Source organism: Lutzomyia longipalpis, chromosome 4, assembly GCF_024334085.1.
Source record: "Lutzomyia longipalpis isolate SR_M1_2022 chromosome 4, ASM2433408v1".
Classification (NCBI taxonomy): domain Eukaryota; kingdom Metazoa; phylum Arthropoda; class Insecta; order Diptera; family Psychodidae; genus Lutzomyia; species Lutzomyia longipalpis.
Genome location: NC_074710.1, coordinates 8,385,016 through 8,403,714, shown reverse-complemented (window position 1 = coordinate 8,403,714; position 18,699 = coordinate 8,385,016). Strand labels below are relative to the sequence as shown.

Genomic DNA, 18,699 nt, shown 5'->3' with positions numbered 1-18,699 from the left:
CGATTACCATACAAAATTGCAGGTGTGCACCACTGGAGTCCTCACATCGTGTAACAACAATCGCACCGTGATTATTGAGGGGCCCCCATATAGTTGAGAGCTAACCAAATGGTTTGATTTTCGAGCGGACGCAGAGAAAAGCGCCCACAGCCGCCGGGGGGTTGCTATATATATTCACCAGACAATTGGGCCGAGGTGGAGAAACGACCACCCAGGCGGAGTCCGTGCAATTTGCGATTAGAGGTGCTTAATTAATGTGCGTGAAGTCTCCTCCATGTCATCGAATGGCCCAAATGCTCATGCAGTTGTACTGAAGAAATTATTGCCACGGTACCACCCTCTCTCGTGCCCGGCGGCACATTTACTGTGTTTACCAAAGCCACAATTCTCATGCGAAATTAATTAGAATGGGGCGCAGAAAAAGGAGAATTTTGTATAAATTTCTGGATGCAGAGAAATCCCCACAAGAGGCGTGGATCTGCCGATTTTATTGATAAGCACACCCTCAGGGGTAAAATGGCCAGATGCTCAGTGCTGAATTGCCTCTTGAATGTGATCTTGAGGTATTTCTTACGAGCTTCCAGTTATTATGTAGATGTTATTTGAAAGTAGGAGTCTATTCAGTTTTGTTCTATTTAAAACATTATTTAATGTCAAAGAAATTTCTTGTAAAAGTTAGTAAAAACGTTCAAGAAAATCCTTCAAAAGTGTGAGCAAATCATAGAAAAAAATCAAGACAGATTTTCCGAAGAAATATGTAAAGCACGCCCCTATTTTACCTTATTGGCTCATTCAATGCATAAAGCATGTGCATCATTGCTTCAATCTTATCTTGATAATCTTATAGATGAGTGAGATGAATCAAGAAAAGTCGTTGAAACTTAAGACTGGTATTTTCGAAGAAAAATATAAACCAGCGTTTATTTCTATCTATTGGTTCAATCGTGTTATTCAGTGCATAAAGCATATGCATCATAGCTTTAATCATTGATTTCAGCAATATTCAATGTTAAAAAAAAAAACATTAATTGAAATTTTGAAGCATATATTTCTATGCTTTTGGCGGAAGTAGAGATAGAATGGCAGGTTACCTGATTTTTTTTATTGATCAACGGATTTTGGCAAAAATTAATGAACTCTACACAAAATAACGCAAAGAAATCGACGCATAAACCGCATTTTTCACACCCCAAAGTCCCGCATGGGTACGTGGTGATCATGTGGCGAGGATCTATTTTTTTTTCTTGATATTCATTTCATATAATAAACATTTTATACACAGAGCGACGCTTCAATGGCACATCTGTGGTAAATGCATCGTATTAGATGAGTAGCAATTACCTACTCTATGTGGCAATGCTTACCTATTATTAGAGTGAAAAGAAATGTTAAAATAAATTTAATAACGTGATATGGTAAAAAAATGTAAAATTATAAAATGAAACTCCGCACACAATGGTTTGGATTTAAAAAAAATATATGTAAATATTCATTATATTGAGTGACCGCAGAATTGGTTTGCCTTTTGTTCGCTCTTCGGGCAGTCTTTTTTATCCGTCTCACTGGGCATTAAAGGCATATAATCTTTGAGATATAATGGCGGTGAAAATGATATTTATTTTAATAAATATATAAATAAAATGGAAAGGAAAAGGTTGGTGGCTTTCGAAAGGAGGGCGTTTTTCTTGTGTGCAGCGCATATCTCTATTTTCTATGCAAATTCATAAGAATGAGCATAAGTATTTAGACAAGAGTGAGTAACTTCTAAAAACTGAGGGGTGGATTTTTTTTTCATAAAATTGGTGAAGAGGAATGAACTGAAATATTCGTTATTTTAAGAAAAAAATATTGTTTATTTCTCATTTTTTAATCAATTCTACAAACTTAGCAAAATAATTGCTTGAATGTTTGCAAAAGGTTGCAAAGTTTGTACTTTTATCACTATACTTAAGATTCAGGTTAAATTTTATCAATTATTGATAAGTTTCTCAAAAACTTTTACCAACCTTTTACAAACTAAAAAAATCATTCTATATTTTTAGCGTACCTACTACTGCGAAATATCACTGTAAATGCTTCCACTCTGAAAATTTGAATGATCATTAAGAAATGTGAGCTTTTCTTATCGCTTAACGATGGCAATAAAGTCAACAAAATGAAGTCAATGGCGAATAAAACGGACATTCAGAGTTCCTGAGTCGTGTATTATGAGAGCTAGTAAGTTAGCTAGAGGTTAATAAGGCCATTCAGCTAATTGATATAATTGATAAAAAAAACCACCACTATCAATTGCAACCCCCGCAAAAGTATTCTTTTGTCGATGATGAGATGTCACACAGTGAGATCTGAATTTTATCTCGCATAGATATCACGCAAAATCTCTGCTAAGAGTGTCGTTTTATTTCTCAATAACGACATCTTACGATACAAAGATAAGGTCAATTGCGTGGTCTTCCGCTTTTCCTCCGCCACAACGACATAGAGAGAATTCTTCAGGTGAATTGCAATGATATTGTGGTTGGTGGTGAAACGAAGAAAAAAAAAAGAAAAGAAAAGAGATCGAGGCGATGAGGGAATTTTCAAACGTTTTAAGATGGGTGAGTTTAAACAGGTTGTTGCGCACTTTTTAAGAGAGCACGCAGGCACAAATTGAAGCAAGTGTGGCGAGCATCTCGCATCCATTCTATATATTTAAGAAAATATAAAAAGAAGTGCCAGAGCATTAGTGAAAAGAAGCACCTAAGCACACAAGGAAGCGCGAGATGGGATGGAAATGAAAGAGATGTTAGCTCCAAGATAGAATGTGTCTGTGAGAAGCTCATCAGTTGGGGCCACAGTCACTAAAAAAAAGGTAAATAAAATTTAACCATAAAATACAATTTATTGTAAACAAACGATAAAATTCATCAATTTGGAAAGCAACTCCATAAAATGGCACAAAGCAACAGAGAGCCTCAATAAAAATTTCAATCGTGCTCTTCTCATGATAAGACACAGGGCGATTCATACTGATCGCACTCAAAATTAAAAAAAAATAAAACATCCAAAGTTGTGAAGTGGCTCACATGAGGATCATTCCCAGCACAATTTGGAAGCACCCTCGTTGAGCTATAATCCAATTAAAATGTCTTTCGTCTTGCCCATGGTGCGGGGTGGATGGATGTGGAGAGATGAAACCACATAAAATCGTCCTATCAAATTACTATCAAAAAGCCAATGAATCCATGTGGGATCGTAAAAATGTGTCATTTTATATGAACGCACCCTAATTTAATCATTTTCATTTAATCACCGCAGAGGAACATCAATCCGCTCTCGAGAGCCGCGACTCACAGATTAAAGAGATGATTTTCTCTAATTTTGAAATTTTCTGAAAAGTTTCCTTAAAATGCCCAAAAGATTCATGGAAAAGCAAAGAAAATTAGGAAAATTGTAGGTAACGATTAATTTTTTAAGGAACTCAGTGTCCTGAAGAAGGTTCTTTCAGGATCAAATTGTCAGTTAAATATCGAATTGAGATCAAGGGGAAATAATGTGAAGAAAATTTTATGTCAATAACTGAATATTCTTATTCATAACAAGGTTTTTTTTTAAAGAATTATTCCTCTTTTGTAATTCCTGGTATTCATTAAATTTTAAAATAAAATTAATTAAAAATTTATATTAAAACAAAAGGAATATTCAGAAAATCCTTGAAATCTTGTTTCAGTGCAAATTTCAGAGATTTCAAGCTAATTTCAAGAGTTTCTTGCTGAATAGGGCCCAATGGGCTTAATTCAGCGACCAAGAAACCCTTGAAATCTTTGAATTTTGTACTGAAATATCAAGATTTCAAGCGAATTTCAAAGGTTTCTTGGTCGCTGAATTAAGCCCAATATTTTAGAATTTTCTCAAAATATTGAGAAAATCGACGCTTTTCATGCAAATTTTTATCTCTACCGCGAAATCAATATTTTTTGTTCTTGAAAAACCATTTTTTCTTCAAAATGCATCGATTGAAAGATAATCAAAAATTAACATCCAGTCTAAAATTGATAAAATATTGTAATTTTTAGTAATATTCGGAATATTTATACAAAGTTTAAACTTCTTAGAATATCCTCAAAATATTTAAATTAGGTAGGTACTTGAAATATTCAGAATATGGGCGGAAGTCACTACTCAGTCGGGCTTAAAATTTTAAGTCGGTTTTGAAGTCCATCTTAAAGTTTTAAGTCAGTTTTTTAAGTCTGACTTCAAATTGTTAAAAAAAAATAAATAAAAGAAAAATAAATTAATTAATATAAATAAGTTAAAATATTAAAAAATAAAATAAAATAAGATAAAAGACTAGTTCTTTAATCAGAAAATCTTACATAGTATTGTCCAGGACACCTCAGGAAAATCCAAGACCAACTTAAAAATTTTAAATCAGACATAAAAAATGACTTAAAACCTTAAGACCGATTTAAAAACCGACCTAAAATTTTAAGACCGACTGAGTAGTGAATTCCGCTTTTATTTTATTTTATTTTTAATTTAATTTTATTTTATTTTATTTTAAGAATTTAAAGTCAGACTTAAAAAACTGACTTAAAACTTTAAGATCGACTTAAAAATTTTAAGCCTGACTGAGTAGTGAATTTCGCCCTATGTTTAGAGTATTAAAAACACAAAATCTAAATTCATTCTAAAACTTTCTATTATTCAGAATATAAAAGTAGAATATTCAGAATATTAAAAAATAGAACATTAAGAATCTCCTCAAAATATTTCGATATCCTACAATTTCCTAAAATATAATGAACACATTTGTAAATTTTTGCTTGTCTGTACTCTCCCCATTTGCAGCCCCTTGTTGCATAAATCATAATTAAGCAATTTTTCGAAAATTTCAAAAATTTCCCATCAAATCGCCACAATAAAAATTCCACTTTAATCATAAATTTCAATCGGAGTCCAATGCCGCGAATGAAGACGAAAAGGAATTCAAGTGAGTGCGCTAAAGATGGTCTATTGGTGATCTTTATTTTTCCCCATGTGTATGTTTTTGGGCAATAAAAAAGGACTGAGAAATTATGAGAAGATGATGGGTGAAAAAAAATCTCATGCTCATCGCAACCAAAACACGGGTGAAGTAAAAGCAATAAAATAATATTTCGATAAAAATAACAACAATCAAATGGGTGGAGGGGAATTTCATTTTATTGTTGAATAGTTTTACTCCAAAGGCAGTAAAAAGAAATAAATCCACTGTGCGTGGCAAGCTACCGAGAAATCATCGTCCCATCAGTTCAAATCAATAGCAGCCACTTCTTTTTTTTTTCTTCAAGAGACTTTCCTGCTTATGTAGGTTTAACGCTATGTATGTATGTATATAGCATTGCTCGCGCACACAACTATCTTTTTTACCTCCGGGGGCCCTTTAGCTGTGGCCAGAGTCGCAATCGCCGGCACCACAATCTGGTGGATTTGCAAACGCGCGGTTGCAGAGAGTGCAATCCTGTCGCCTCTGGACATCCGCGAAAGAGCGAGCAAATCAATGGCCAGAGCTGTGTGTACGTGAGCTGACCGCATCTCGGCTCAAGTGAATCAGCACAGCCACAAGAAGAGGCTTCCTTTGGGACCGCGAAGAGCGTGGAGCACGCAATGAATGTCTCAATACACTGCCGAGAACACCTCCATTGAATGCGTGATCAAATAAAACTCCCCACAAAACTTAAATTTTTCTCAACAAACTCCCGAGGAATATCAAAATGTGCTCCGTAATTACTTATAATGCATTTTTTTTAAGGAGCAAAAGCTGCTTTACTTATGACTTTTCACGTGTTTACATAGTATTTGAACTTGCGCGCAACGATCTTCTATTCAAAATCAAACACTTGTTCCCATAGGCAATTGTTCAAATAACATGGAAAAAGAATCGAAAGGGTTTCGAATAGGTACAACCTGTATCAGTTTCTCAATATTCCTTCACATGCGACGTTTTGAAAGTTCCATTCTAACTTCATCACGTGTTCAAATTGTGTAGGGATTTTGTTTAATTTTTTTTTAAATTTAAATTTTTAAATATTTTTTAAATTATCAATCATAAATCCATAATTTATTAAAATCAAATATAAGTGAAATATAGGAAAACCTTAAGTTCATTAGCTGATGAGGCTGTATAACAGCTTCGTACCACTCTGATTTTTTTCATTCTAAAATAAAAAAAATATCTAGAAGTTTAAAATTTAAAATTAACGAATAGAACAAAAATTGTTAGTGTAGGGTTAGAGTTTGTACCTGCCAATGGCATAACCCCATTTTGTCGGCATTCCCCTATTTTCCGAGACATTATACACTCTATGTGGGTCTCCGCTCTAGGGCCAGGCCCTCTAGTGGTAGAATACATAGCGGGTCGCTAAGTGTTTAGAGGAGTTCTTTGTGGGACGTGGAAGGGTTAACACGCGTTTGAGAAATACTCGTTGGGTCAGGGGCGTTTCCACCACTAGATGACCGGCAAGCGGGAACTGACTCCAGCCCAATTCTCTTCTGAGAATATTTCGCTTACATTAGATACTTTATTGATTTGATGAAGAAGGAATAAAACAATTGAAACTAAGGTGGCGCCATTTGTTCAATTTTATTCCAATTCTTGGAAAATTGTATGGCGAAAATCAATATAAGACTTTTCTCAATATGCTCAACCTGTATGACCCCAATTTCAACGGGAAATTAATCAAGATCAAATTTTGAGTCAATCCTGAGGAAATTGGGACTACACCATGTCTTATTTAATTATTTTGAGGTTGAGGTTAGGTTTCTTATTACTTCTGCTGTACTAACTCTGATTTTCAAAGTTTTTCTATAATTTTTAGAAATCATAAAAACTAAAAAAAATCAAAAAGAAAAATTAAATTAATTTCTAAAAAAAAAATTTAGAAATATAAAGTTTTAAAGATTATTTTCAACGTTTTCAACTTCTACGAAGCATTAAAAATTGTTTTTAGTGAAAAGTTATTTGAAATACTTGAATAGTATTGTTTGATGTATTTATAGTCCCAAAAAAGTGATCTTTCATCTCTCAGCTCCACCTTCGTGGGCTCCATGTTTTTTAAGATGATCTTTTGCATTTTAGCTTCCATAGGAGATCTTTTCACCCACTCGAAGCACCTCAATTAGTATCATGTCTAATTTTCTCACATCAATTGACACCCAAAATAATCAATTTGGTGATCGTCATGTTTTCCCGCGGATGTGTGAGAGAGAAAAGAGCAAACTCACAAATTTGCATATCGCATAAATTTACGGGATGATGCCACGAAATGGTCGCAGATTCTTGGGTGGATTTTAGTACTGAATTTTATAAATATCTCCCCAAAATTTATTGTCAACACTTTTCATAAAAATTTAGCACAGTAGTGGTCATTTTTTGAAGTGAAATTCTTTAGTGAAATTTTCATCATTTTAATTTTTAAAACAAAACGTTATACTTTGTCATGCTTGAGAACTTCTCTTTTGGGATTTCCATTTGTGAAAAGAGGAAGGAAAGAAGATGAAGAGGAAAAAACCACATGGCAGAGAATTAGCATTGAAAGGCGGATGGGACGAAGGATCATGGGGCCAATGATAAATTTGCAAAGTCCACCCATGTGACGCGAATTGATGTGCATGGCAATTGATGTGGTTAAAAATGAAATATTTATGTGCGGATTTATGTGGTGCAATTGTGACGGAATGTCGTGAACTTACACTCACCGAGTAACTTGGAGACGGCGCCCTGCTGCGTGAGCATGTGCTGTGCCAGATCATAACCGCGCAGGCTGAACCTCGACAGCTCCAGGAGTCGATGCTGGGACACCAGGGCGCTCAGTGTCGACGGGGTGGCACCCGCGGCACCGGCTCCCCCCGCGAATAAACCCGCTGCCTGCGGAACGGATCCCGGTGAAGGTACATTGGGTGAGAGACCAACTGAGAAGAACAAAAATTGTACATTAGAAAATGAGCATTGCATGTCTTTGGCACTAGAGGGTGTGCTGTAATTACCAAATCACCGCCAAAGATGCTAAAACATACAATTATTTAATGATGAAGCTCACTAATTAATAGCTTGCCTAAGAGAGGGGGATCTAGCTAGTTAGCGAGTCTGTGACAAAATAATGCGGAAAAATCACTGAGAACCTAAACAAAGAAGATGATTTTCATTTGTTCTTCACATTTTCATTAATTTTCTCTCAGGTGCTGACTCATGAAGCATGTAAAGCTCAGAGAAAAGTTTTCAAGATCATTAATTTGCAGCACGATAATTTGCGATATGGTTTCATTTCAATTAAACGATCTAACCCTTTCATGGCAAAAAATATTTCAATATAATTTAATTATAATTTTTAGTGATTTGAGGCCCTTAAAGGGTTAAGCTTTAATTAATAATTTTCAATTTAGCTCCACAAAACACTCAGAAAGCACACGGTAAAATTTCACACCCTTCCCAACGTCTTAAGCAGGTGATAATCTCATACAGCATCAACTCGTTAGAGAGGCCTCACCTCTTGCCATGAGCAATGAAACGCTCTCAATTCACATAACCACGAATTGCCTTAATAAAATCGCCGAATTTCTTTTTTTTTATTTATCTTTTTTGTATAAATGGGCGCCCAACGGCTGAATTCGAGTGATTCCTGTGTGATTTTGTAATTCATGAGAAGCTCTTTACAGCTTCTCGGGGTTCTCCAGCATTGGATTGCAAAGTCTTTATACGAATACTTCGCCAATAAAAGCAACAAGCAGGAAAAAACTCAAAATTTATGCAATAAGTTGCAGTTTTTAAAGATATTTAAGTAATTTTGGGTATTTTATTGATTTCTTGTAAGGAAATGTTGAGTAGAAATGGACATATTTGTTTAATTTTTAAACGTTAATAATTAATCGAGGTAAAATTTTCATTTTATCAAGGCCAGGGAGGGATATTTGTTCTTTTTTTTTATTCAAGAGGTGAAAAGAAATTATTACCAAACTAAAATGCCAAATTATAAAATGAAAAGGAGAAGTAAAAGAAGAAATTTATAAGAAATGTCAAACGTTAGAAGAAATGAAATGTCAAATGTTAGAAAAAAAAACGTCATAATGATCAAAAATATCAAGCATTACAAATTCTTGAATACATTTTCAAACATGAAAAAAAATCAAGACTAAGAAATTCTTTAATAAAGAAAAGTCAGAAAAGTAATGACAAACGTTAATATTCTTGTACTGTCGAACGTTATAAAAAAAACCATCAGATGAAAAAAAAAATACCTACGTCTGAAATTATATATTGCAGAATATCTAATTACATATTAGAAAAATTCATTAAATGTTAAAAAATAAATAAATAAAAAGTATTAGGCAATTTATTTACAAAACGTTAAAAGAAAAACGTCAAACGTTAGAAATTTATACAAAAAACAGTTAATTCGAATTTAATAGACATTAATGTTTTATTATGAATTTTGTCCTTGATAAATTTTGACTTCAATGTTGTTTATTTTATATTAATTTTTAACGTTTCCTAAATTAAGAAAAACATAAATAAACCAAAATTATTTTTTTGTACACCCCCTTAAGTAGATTTCTGGTTACGCCTTTGTACTTTACATGTTAATTTACTTATTATTTTATGGCTGAGGATGGAATTAAATATCTTTGAAACATTGTTTGTATTTATAAAAACATTAGAGACCGAAAAAATATCATAATTTTATTTATTTAAATATTTTTTTTTATAACAAGTTGTTCAATAATCCAGATTTTTAAGGTAATTTGTCTATTTTTATGTTCAAATTTATATAAACATTAGACTTCATTGCAAAGCGATAATTTTACTAAAATGTCAATTTTAGAGAATTTCTTCAGTCATTTTCATTTACATTTTAGAAACTTCAAATACTAAAAAAAAATTGTAAAAAAAATTAGAAAATGTTTAACCCTCAATATTATGATTACAAAAGAACATCCCCAAGGACTCAAAAGGATCAGGAAGAACGAAAAACGATTTTTTTTTGCAAAAAACGCCTTTTTTAATCTCAACTGAACTCATTAAAATTATTTTTAGTTCAATCAGTTTGCTAGATTGATCGCGCTCCTGAAAGGGTTAAAAGGAAGATCGACCTGGAGGGCTATTTATAAAATCTTCTTCCTCATTTTTTTGTTCCTTCAATTCACATCATTATTAATTCAATTTCATCACACCCCAACACAGCATTATCATGCGGAGTCATTAGAGAGGTCTCCGCGGGGCAATTGAGACCCAATTAGGATGCAATTTCAGCACTTTTTTTCTCTCAATCTTAACACCACAATTAGCGACTCTAATGAATGGCCATTTACATAAACAACTTTACTACAAATTGCCGTGCGATTTGTTGTACCAAAATTGTCGCGAGGTGCATTTTTTTCTCATTGCCATGAAGGATGGTAATGCATATGGTACGATGAGCCGTATTATACACACTTTGGCACTATCGCAAGGAAGTTTAGCATAAAGTGCTCTCTTCGGTGCATTTAATTGAAATTTATGCTTGTATTTCGCACTCGATGCTGCAAGAGAGAGAGAGAGAGAGAATAGTGTACACTACATAAATGCATTTGGAGGTAATATTCAAAATGAATTTGATGTGATGGAGAGACACTGTGCGCGATTTTTTGTTGCGATCGACATGCTCTCTGCGATGGAAAAGAAGGTTGATGGATGACGACTAGACGCACCTGAGTCCCATATATGTATGTGAAATGGGGGCCAAGTGCATTGGAGAGAAGATGGGGAGCATGAGAGAGATCGACAGGATAATTTGCTAATCCGCCGCTCTGCAATTGATGATCATCAATAAAAGATCACACCGGATAGGGAGTGGGGTTCTATCTTATCCGGTTAATCTTACTCTCAATTTAGTTGGGGAGTTGTGGTACCACGGAGGGCACTGCATGTGAATGGAGATGGTTGGTGCCACCCGGAATTCTCAGGCGATCGGTGATCTCCCACCCGCAGGGAGGACAATTTTGTGGTGCAATTTGGAGGCGATGATCGAAATGCGATAAGACTTTTCGGCATTTTGAAGAATTGGAGGAACAATCAAACATTTAACCGGAGAACCGGACGCGATAAAGTCCCCCCAAAATGTCTCCCCTTTCCCCGTCATGTCTCACTGTGCACCTTTTGGCGCAAAATGCACCATTTATTACCTACATACATATATACATATAATGCACACACATAACTAATCCGAAATCAATGGGATTTACTTTTTCTTGGTCTTCCCTTAGCGCCCCGTCCTTGCTGGCATTTTTTTCCCGCCCGCAACCAAATCGTGTGCTTTTTTTCGCATACACATGGGATTCTTTCGTGAAAATTAAATCGACCATGTGCACGTCGTTAAGCGGGGCAAGAGCAATAATAAAATTTAATAGTAATTTAATTAACTTTTCATGCGTTTCGATTTGTTGGGATATGTTTTAAAAGTTAACCGTGTTTATTGTTGTCGGATGAGGTGGACTAATGTGCATAAAATTGCACAAAGTGAATCTCTCCAAGTGGCACAAATGCAACAAGGCGACGGCATAATATGAAATTGATGTATAATCATTAAAATGCGATTAGTGAATGTTCACTGAGAACTTGTCCAGTGTGTTTACCAGCAAATCCGATTGTGTGTAGCTCCAAAGGAATCATCGCGAATGCTTTTTAAAGACAACAAAAAGCAAGAAAAAAAACCTCCACAAAGAGCGACAAGAAAAATGCGCAAAAACCACACAACAGGGTGAAACATATGGTAGGAAAAGAAGTCAATATTCGACAAGGTGAATCATGTTGTGGGAAGAATTTAGGTGAAGAAGAACCACAATGAGCAAACTCCTCAAACGGATCACAGCATTACTTCTTATAATGTCTCTATTTAGCATTTTTTTTTCTTTTTGGGTCTTAGGGTGAGCATAAAAGTATACATCAGTGCAAAACATTTATGCTTTAGTTTAATGGAATATTTTAACTATTTTATCCTAGGATTTTTCTTTAGATTTACGCAAAAACTTATTTCAAAATTGTATAGAAAAGTCAACTCTCAATCAAAAAGAGTTCTTAACTTATCTTATCCTATCTGGGTTAATGCGAAAAAGAAGTTTTTATATAAAATATTCTGTTTTTTTTTTAAATTATTTCTGGAGAATAATTTTACTTGTTTTTACTTTCGCTTTAAGCTTTAATTTAAACCCATTTCAGATATATTATTAGTAAGGTATACTGTAAGTATTTAATTCGTTTTTATTAAATCTGATTGGTTAATTCATTTCTCAATTGATTACTCTATTTAGGAAAAAAAATATTCATTTTTAATTCAATAAGATAATTTTCTAGAATACTTTAAATTCAATATTTCATTTGAAAAATAACCTTTAAGTACTTAGATTTATATACCGGGACAACCGGAAGTCTTTATGTTGCACAATTGTTAGATGGCACCACCAGCTTCCAGTCATAAAAATAAAAAAGGGTGTTATCCTTTTCTTTTGAGCCAATCTTCGTTGAGAAATGACGAGAAAAAAAAATTATTATTTTACAACAGCTTGTTGAAGCCCCCGGGTAAATGTGAGTTACTTGTAATATTCAAGAAGATGTTTACTTTCAATATTGAAACGGACTTTTTCACATAAAAATATTTTGATTACGGCGTTTTGTTATATGTATTTTGAATTAATAAAAAAATGGTTTGTGCTCTTACAGATAAAAGAAAGAGCTAATAATTTTTTTCAATATTTTTTTTCAAGCTTCTATAGAGAAATACTTGGTGTTCGCCACGAATCTTTAAACGTCACGGATAATATTTTAGCGTCTGGATGCATTTTTAATCGTCACGGATAATTTTTTTGGCGTCACGGATAATTTTTTGGCATTACGGATTCATTTTTTGGCGTCACGGATACATTTTTAATCGTCACGGATACATTTTTTGGCGTCACGGATACATTTTTTGGCGTCAATTTTGGTGAAAGTTTGTGTAAATCTTCGTCAAAAAACAAAGAAAATTTACAAAATGATTTTATACAAAACTTATTAATTTTCTTTGAGTTAAAGAGCAAACTTGAAAAACTTTTAACTTTAAGATATTTAATTTTATTTAATTTATTTATTAATTTATTTAATTATATTCTAAGATTTCCTGATTGATTTTCAACTTATATCGTCCTCTGTGAAATAATGTCATAACTTAAAGTAACTCGCATTTTTATTTCTTGAGGAAATAGACAGAAAATTCTGAAAATGACTTTCATTGATTCAAAATAATTTTCTTTGTGTAGCACAGATAAAAAGGTAGGTCCTTAATTTTTTTAATTCAAATTTTATTTCATTTTAAAAAGGTCAAATATTTATAGAAGCCGAAAAGTGTTTTTTTATTAATGAAATTGGGGCGAATAGGATTATTTTCCATTTTAAGATTCTTTTTGTTTTGTTTTTCAAGCTTTTGTTAAAAAATTTTGTATTTAATGTAACATCCTTAAGAATGTTCTACTTTTCTCATTTAACAAAGATTTTCCAATTAACTACGCTTCTTGGAAAAAAACTTTTTGTACTTTGAGTGCATAAAATGACAAAAAAAATTATTTATTCAAAAATCCAGTTGATTCTGTTAAAAGAATGAGTTTTAGAACTTTTCGTGCATAATTTCAAGAATTTTAGTTAAGAATTTAGTCTTCTAGACAATTTTGAAGTAAGAATGCGAAAATTTAAAAACCGGGACTTTTGGTCAAAAATGTCTTATTTGGGCCCAAATGGGCCCAAAGGAACTCCCAAAAATAATTTTACTCCGCTCACTGGATTTCTTGTGCTCCTTAAGGACTAATCCAGACATTGAGTAGATAGATAAGATTTATTTAACCTCTAGGCCGCCAAGCGGGGTCGTTGAACGACCCCAGCCCTATATTTCATGCTATAACTTAATAAATATAAAAGATACCATTCCCATCTTTTGGAAATAAGTTCTTTGGTTATCTGAGGAGGTTGTGTAAAAATTTCAGCTCAATCCGTCCACCACAAGAAAAGTTATTAAGGAAAATGTAGAAGAAGGGAATTCAAAAATTGGTATAACGGCCATGCTGCGGAAAATTTCTTAGAATGAAGTTAGTCACATCATAAATCATATGGTTGAAGGGGGTTGAAGGGTTGTGTTTACTTTCTCACTTTACCTTCTCTGTGTCAGAATTATCGCGAATAAGTAACATAAACAACATAAAACATAATTAGAAGCATATAAATGTGCAAAACAATAAAGAATATTCGAGAAATATTGCCATTTATCACGGTGCGGGAAGTGAGGGGAATGTGGGGAAGTAGTGAAAAAAAATAGCAGTTGCGGTCAACTTTGTGGCAAATTTCTCAAGAAGAAATTGTGAAAAATGAGTGAAAAATGTTTTTCCCTAATATCTTTTTCTGCGTGTTTCCGGGTGGCGAATTTGTGATGCAAGGGGCAAGAGGACTATATAAGGAGTCTAAAGGTAGTGACCCGACAGTTCCCGGTTTTATAGTTTATGAGAAAATCGACTTCCTTCTTGGGGTCGTTCAACGACCCCACCTTGGCGCTCTAAGGAAGCTCCAAGGTCTTGGCGGCCAGCAGGTTAAAAGAAGAGTTTTAGAACTTCTTGTGCAAAATTTCAAGAATTTTGGTTCAAAACTGACTTATAGCCAATTTTGAAATCAGACAAGGGCGAAAATTTCGTAAAATTAACAGGGCTCAGTGATATCCGCAATATATTTCTATTCTAACAACTATCTAGGCTATAGGTAATAATTTTGAATTTAAATCTGAAGATTTTGAATTGAAATTTCTGATAATCAAACGTAAAGCTTGAATTTTAATGGAAAACCGGTAAGATTTTAGAAGAAAAATTGATAAATTTCCCAAATGGGCTTTTCTTCAACGTTAGAAATAATTTTAGGGATAGTTTTGAAAAGATCCGTCGATGTGCACGTGGATTTGCAATGGGGACACAAAAGGACGATTGATGAGTGAATTGTGGTGATTCTTGGGGACACCTTGCGACCATCACTGTGTCCATAAATTCGTGGCAATACCTGGCAAGTGTGACACCACATGCCGTCGGTGAATGGGTGAATTTCCCTCTTCTTTGAAGGGGACAAAACCATTGTATGCACGATGATGGGTTTATTATCATACAGTGTGGACATCTCAATGAATTTTGCACAACTTGATAACTTTTATCATGCCTCCGTGTATCATGTTGACGCAGAAAAAAATGTTGGAAAGGGTGTTCTCACACAGTTCTCTCCCATGGAATAGATCTCAATCTTCGACACGGGTTCACTGTTGCTCCGTTTTTTTTATGGTTCCCCTTATGTTGGGGCATTGTGTCTTCCTTTTAGCACCTCCACCTAGCATGAAGAGGGGTGCTAAAAAGAAATTCACGAATTGAAAATTAAAATGCGATTCTGCACGCAATTTTTGCCCAAAGTGTCCCGAAAGAGAGGCCTCTCCATACCAAATGGCAATTAACACATTACACATTCCGGGGTGACAGGAGTCGTGGCAAAATGCAACTCAAGAGATCATAATCGGGTAATTAATGGACACTGTTTAACGAGACGACGAACACACAACATTCGTGTACCTTTTGCGATTTTCTGTGCTCTCACCTGGGCAACTCATTGCTCACACAAAAAACTTTTCCCTCCCCGTTAAAACCACATTAAAAAAATAATCACTTTCTCGCACCTTAATCCGCACATACACTCAAGACAATCCTCGTGGTCATCCACCACATTCATCCTATGTTGCCGTGAAAAGTCATCAAGTCCGGCATGAGGTGTTATATGGGATGAAAAAAACCAACAGAGAGAAGATCTTCAAAATTACCCGCGGAATTTGTTGTGAATGCCCCAACGTGGGGAGAATCTCTAATGAGTCGATTAATGTCACCAAAAGTCACCAAAAGAAGAGGCCCTCGCGAGATGATTGTTGGTCTGTTTTTTTTTTCTTGGCCCACAGGTAAGAAGAAGGAGATTCTCAATCAGGTAACAATGATCAATTTGTCGACAGAGAGGAAGCATTCCACGCGGTGAAAGACTCGTTCTGTGTGAAGCCCGCGCGCGGATTGCATTCCATTCTTTTTCGCCCCAAAAGACCTCCAAAAGGTGCCCCAAAAGTTCATCAGAAAAATGTTTCAACGTATTTCCATTTAATCATTGGAATTTGTCAAACTGTAATTGTATATTACCTTTCTTCTTATTGAAATAAGGAACCGCTAAAAGATTTTTTTTTTATATAAAACATCCAAAGCTGCTAAAGGCAGCCTAAAGGTGGATTAGAAACTTTTCTTTCAGTGTAGTTCCTTTTCCAATGAACTATGGGTTTGTGCTAAATATTGACCCGTCATTTAGAGTCTTTTACGATCTTACTCTTAATATCTTAATTGACTACCTATATTTTTTTACATAAAGAAATCCATGTTAAAAAAATGTTAATGAATTTTATTCTTTAATTTTTCTAAATCTATCTTTTGTTGTTTCACAAAGAAAATCTTTAACGACTTCCGAGCATACTTTTTAGCAGTAGAATCTTATATTTTCAGGTTTATACTTTATTTCAAAAAATTTTAATTACTATTGAATACCTTGTAAGGTTTTTTATTAACGTTTTGAAGAAAAATCGGTAATACCAATCTAATCTAAAATATTTCATTTTTTTCAAATATTAGGTATAAAATTGCAAAACTTATTTAGAACAATTAGTTTTAATTTTAAAATTCATTAGAATTAATAAAAAAGATGATTTTTTAATAATATCTTATGAAAAAAATATTAGAATTTATTAAAAAGTATGAACAAATATTTCCAAAAATTAAATTTTGTTTAATTATATAAATATTTTCATTTACTTATTTATAATTTAAATTTATTTTTTGCATTAACTTTGAATATACTAAAAGTTAATTAAATAAAAATTATTCAAAGGAATAAACTAAAAAAAATGGAAAAAATATGTTTAATTTTTTTTAAAGCAAAATAATTAACAAGATGGGTAATTTTTGTCTGGTCTTAAATAAAAAAAAATGAATTTTCTTTTAAATTTTCAGTTGATTATTGCAATTTTTACTTTTATTATTCTTTTATACATCTAACAATGGATGGCTTTCCTAAAAAAAAAAATGAATAAATAATGAAAACATAGATTTAATTAATAAAAATTTGTTTGTTAATCTCTGAATTTTAAACATTTTTCTTAAAAAAAAAAAAAAACAATTAGAAAAAAGTTAAGTCTTAAAAGTGTTCAAATAAATTTAATTGTTTAAACACAAAAAAAAGTCGCCGTCTTTTAATTTTAACTTTTAAAATATTAAATAATATATTTTTTAAAATATTTTTCAACTTAATTAAATGGTAATTTTTTTTTTTAGTTTTAGATATTTTTTAAGAGTTCAGGTCATATTATAACTTCAAACTCCACTGGTTCTTTATTGCCTTTGAATTTTTAAAAAATTAGTATTTTCCTAAGTTTATAGAAATAAGTTTTTTTTAAAGCATTCCATTAAGTTCTTTAATCATTTGTTATTATTATATTTTTTGATTTTTTCTTTTATTGTAAAAATTTAAAAGAACAACGTCTAGAAGTTTAAAAAAAAAGATTTATAAGACCGAAATGTCCACCCTCACCTATTTATTCTTAATAAATAAAAAAAGACACTGAATCCTAAAAAAAAATACATTCGGGATCCACTTAATTACATTTATTTATCACAGTACCTAAGTTTTGCTTTACGAACGCATTAACCCTTGGAGGATTTAGCTGTTATAGTTTCGAAGTTTTCAGCCGTTATCTTTTATTAGTTGGTGTTCCACTTCGTGGCTAACACCAAGTATTTTAGCAATGTTTTTTATTTTCTTTTCAAGCATTCGACGGTGGACTTTGGTAATTTTAATAGATTTTAATGTTTCACTAAACATGCCTCTAATGTGGGGGTGAGGGTTACCTGTTGGGGAGAGTGAGAGCGTTGGTGGCGGCGGGGGTGGAAGAGAACCACCACCGGCTATTGGGGCTCTCGGTGGTTCCATTGAGCTCCACGGAGCACTTGGCAGAGGCGCGAACTCACTCCCAATTGTCGATCCAATCAACATGATACACCCTTATTCGATTCCTCCAAACACCCTAACCTTCTCCCTGCACCCGCCACTAGCTTTATCAAGCACACTCAATCAGTCCCAACATTGTCACTCTCAACATTTACACAAATACGTTGTCTTTTCTTAACACTTCTTGTGCTCCTTCTTGTCTGGGCTCAATGCACTTTTCACCAAGGAATAGGCTTTTTGGTTTTTGCCCAAAACAATTTTTAAAAAATAAAACTGTCGCGAAGTTTTTTGTGGACGTTACAAAAAAAACGTAAAGTTGCACCTGACCGCGAGCAAAGCGCCGGGGTTTCGAACTTGTCGGCGAAGGTAGCACCGTTCGACTAAAAGGAAGGAAACAAGAAGCACGAAGGTTCGAACAAAATCAAGCACCCGTGAGCTTGAGCCGCCGCGCGTCAAATTGCGCCTCACACACACACAGAGGCCACATTCAGGTGCTTGGCCAGGTAAGAGTGATGCTGAAAAGAGATGAGCATTCGCACCTGAAGCATTCCCAATGCTGTGGATAGAGTGAGATGGCGTGCGGACGAATGGGCGCACCCACTGGGTTTACGTGGTCTTTCACTGACGCC

At 33.8% G+C, this 18,699-nt stretch overlaps 1 protein-coding gene across 2 annotated transcripts in view; it reads right to left on the bottom strand.

The window, feature by feature from the left end:
• The window catches only part of LOC129796141 (paired box protein Pax-6), a 30,929-nt gene extending 12,477 nt beyond the window's left edge, over positions 1-18,452 (bottom strand). Inside the window, exons 1-2 of one of the 2 annotated variants that reach the window (XM_055837902.1) lie at positions 17,971-18,452; positions 7,720-7,932 (exon numbers count right to left, since the gene is read on the bottom strand). In XM_055837902.1, the coding sequence (XP_055693877.1) occupies positions 7,720-7,932; positions 17,971-18,115 (358 nt within the window). In that variant the 5' untranslated portion in view covers positions 18,116-18,452. The remainder of the gene's footprint in view (positions 1-7,719; positions 7,933-17,970) is intronic. The other variant, XM_055837903.1, reaches the window with a different exon arrangement.
• Between the last annotated feature and the right edge of the window lie 247 nt (positions 18,453-18,699).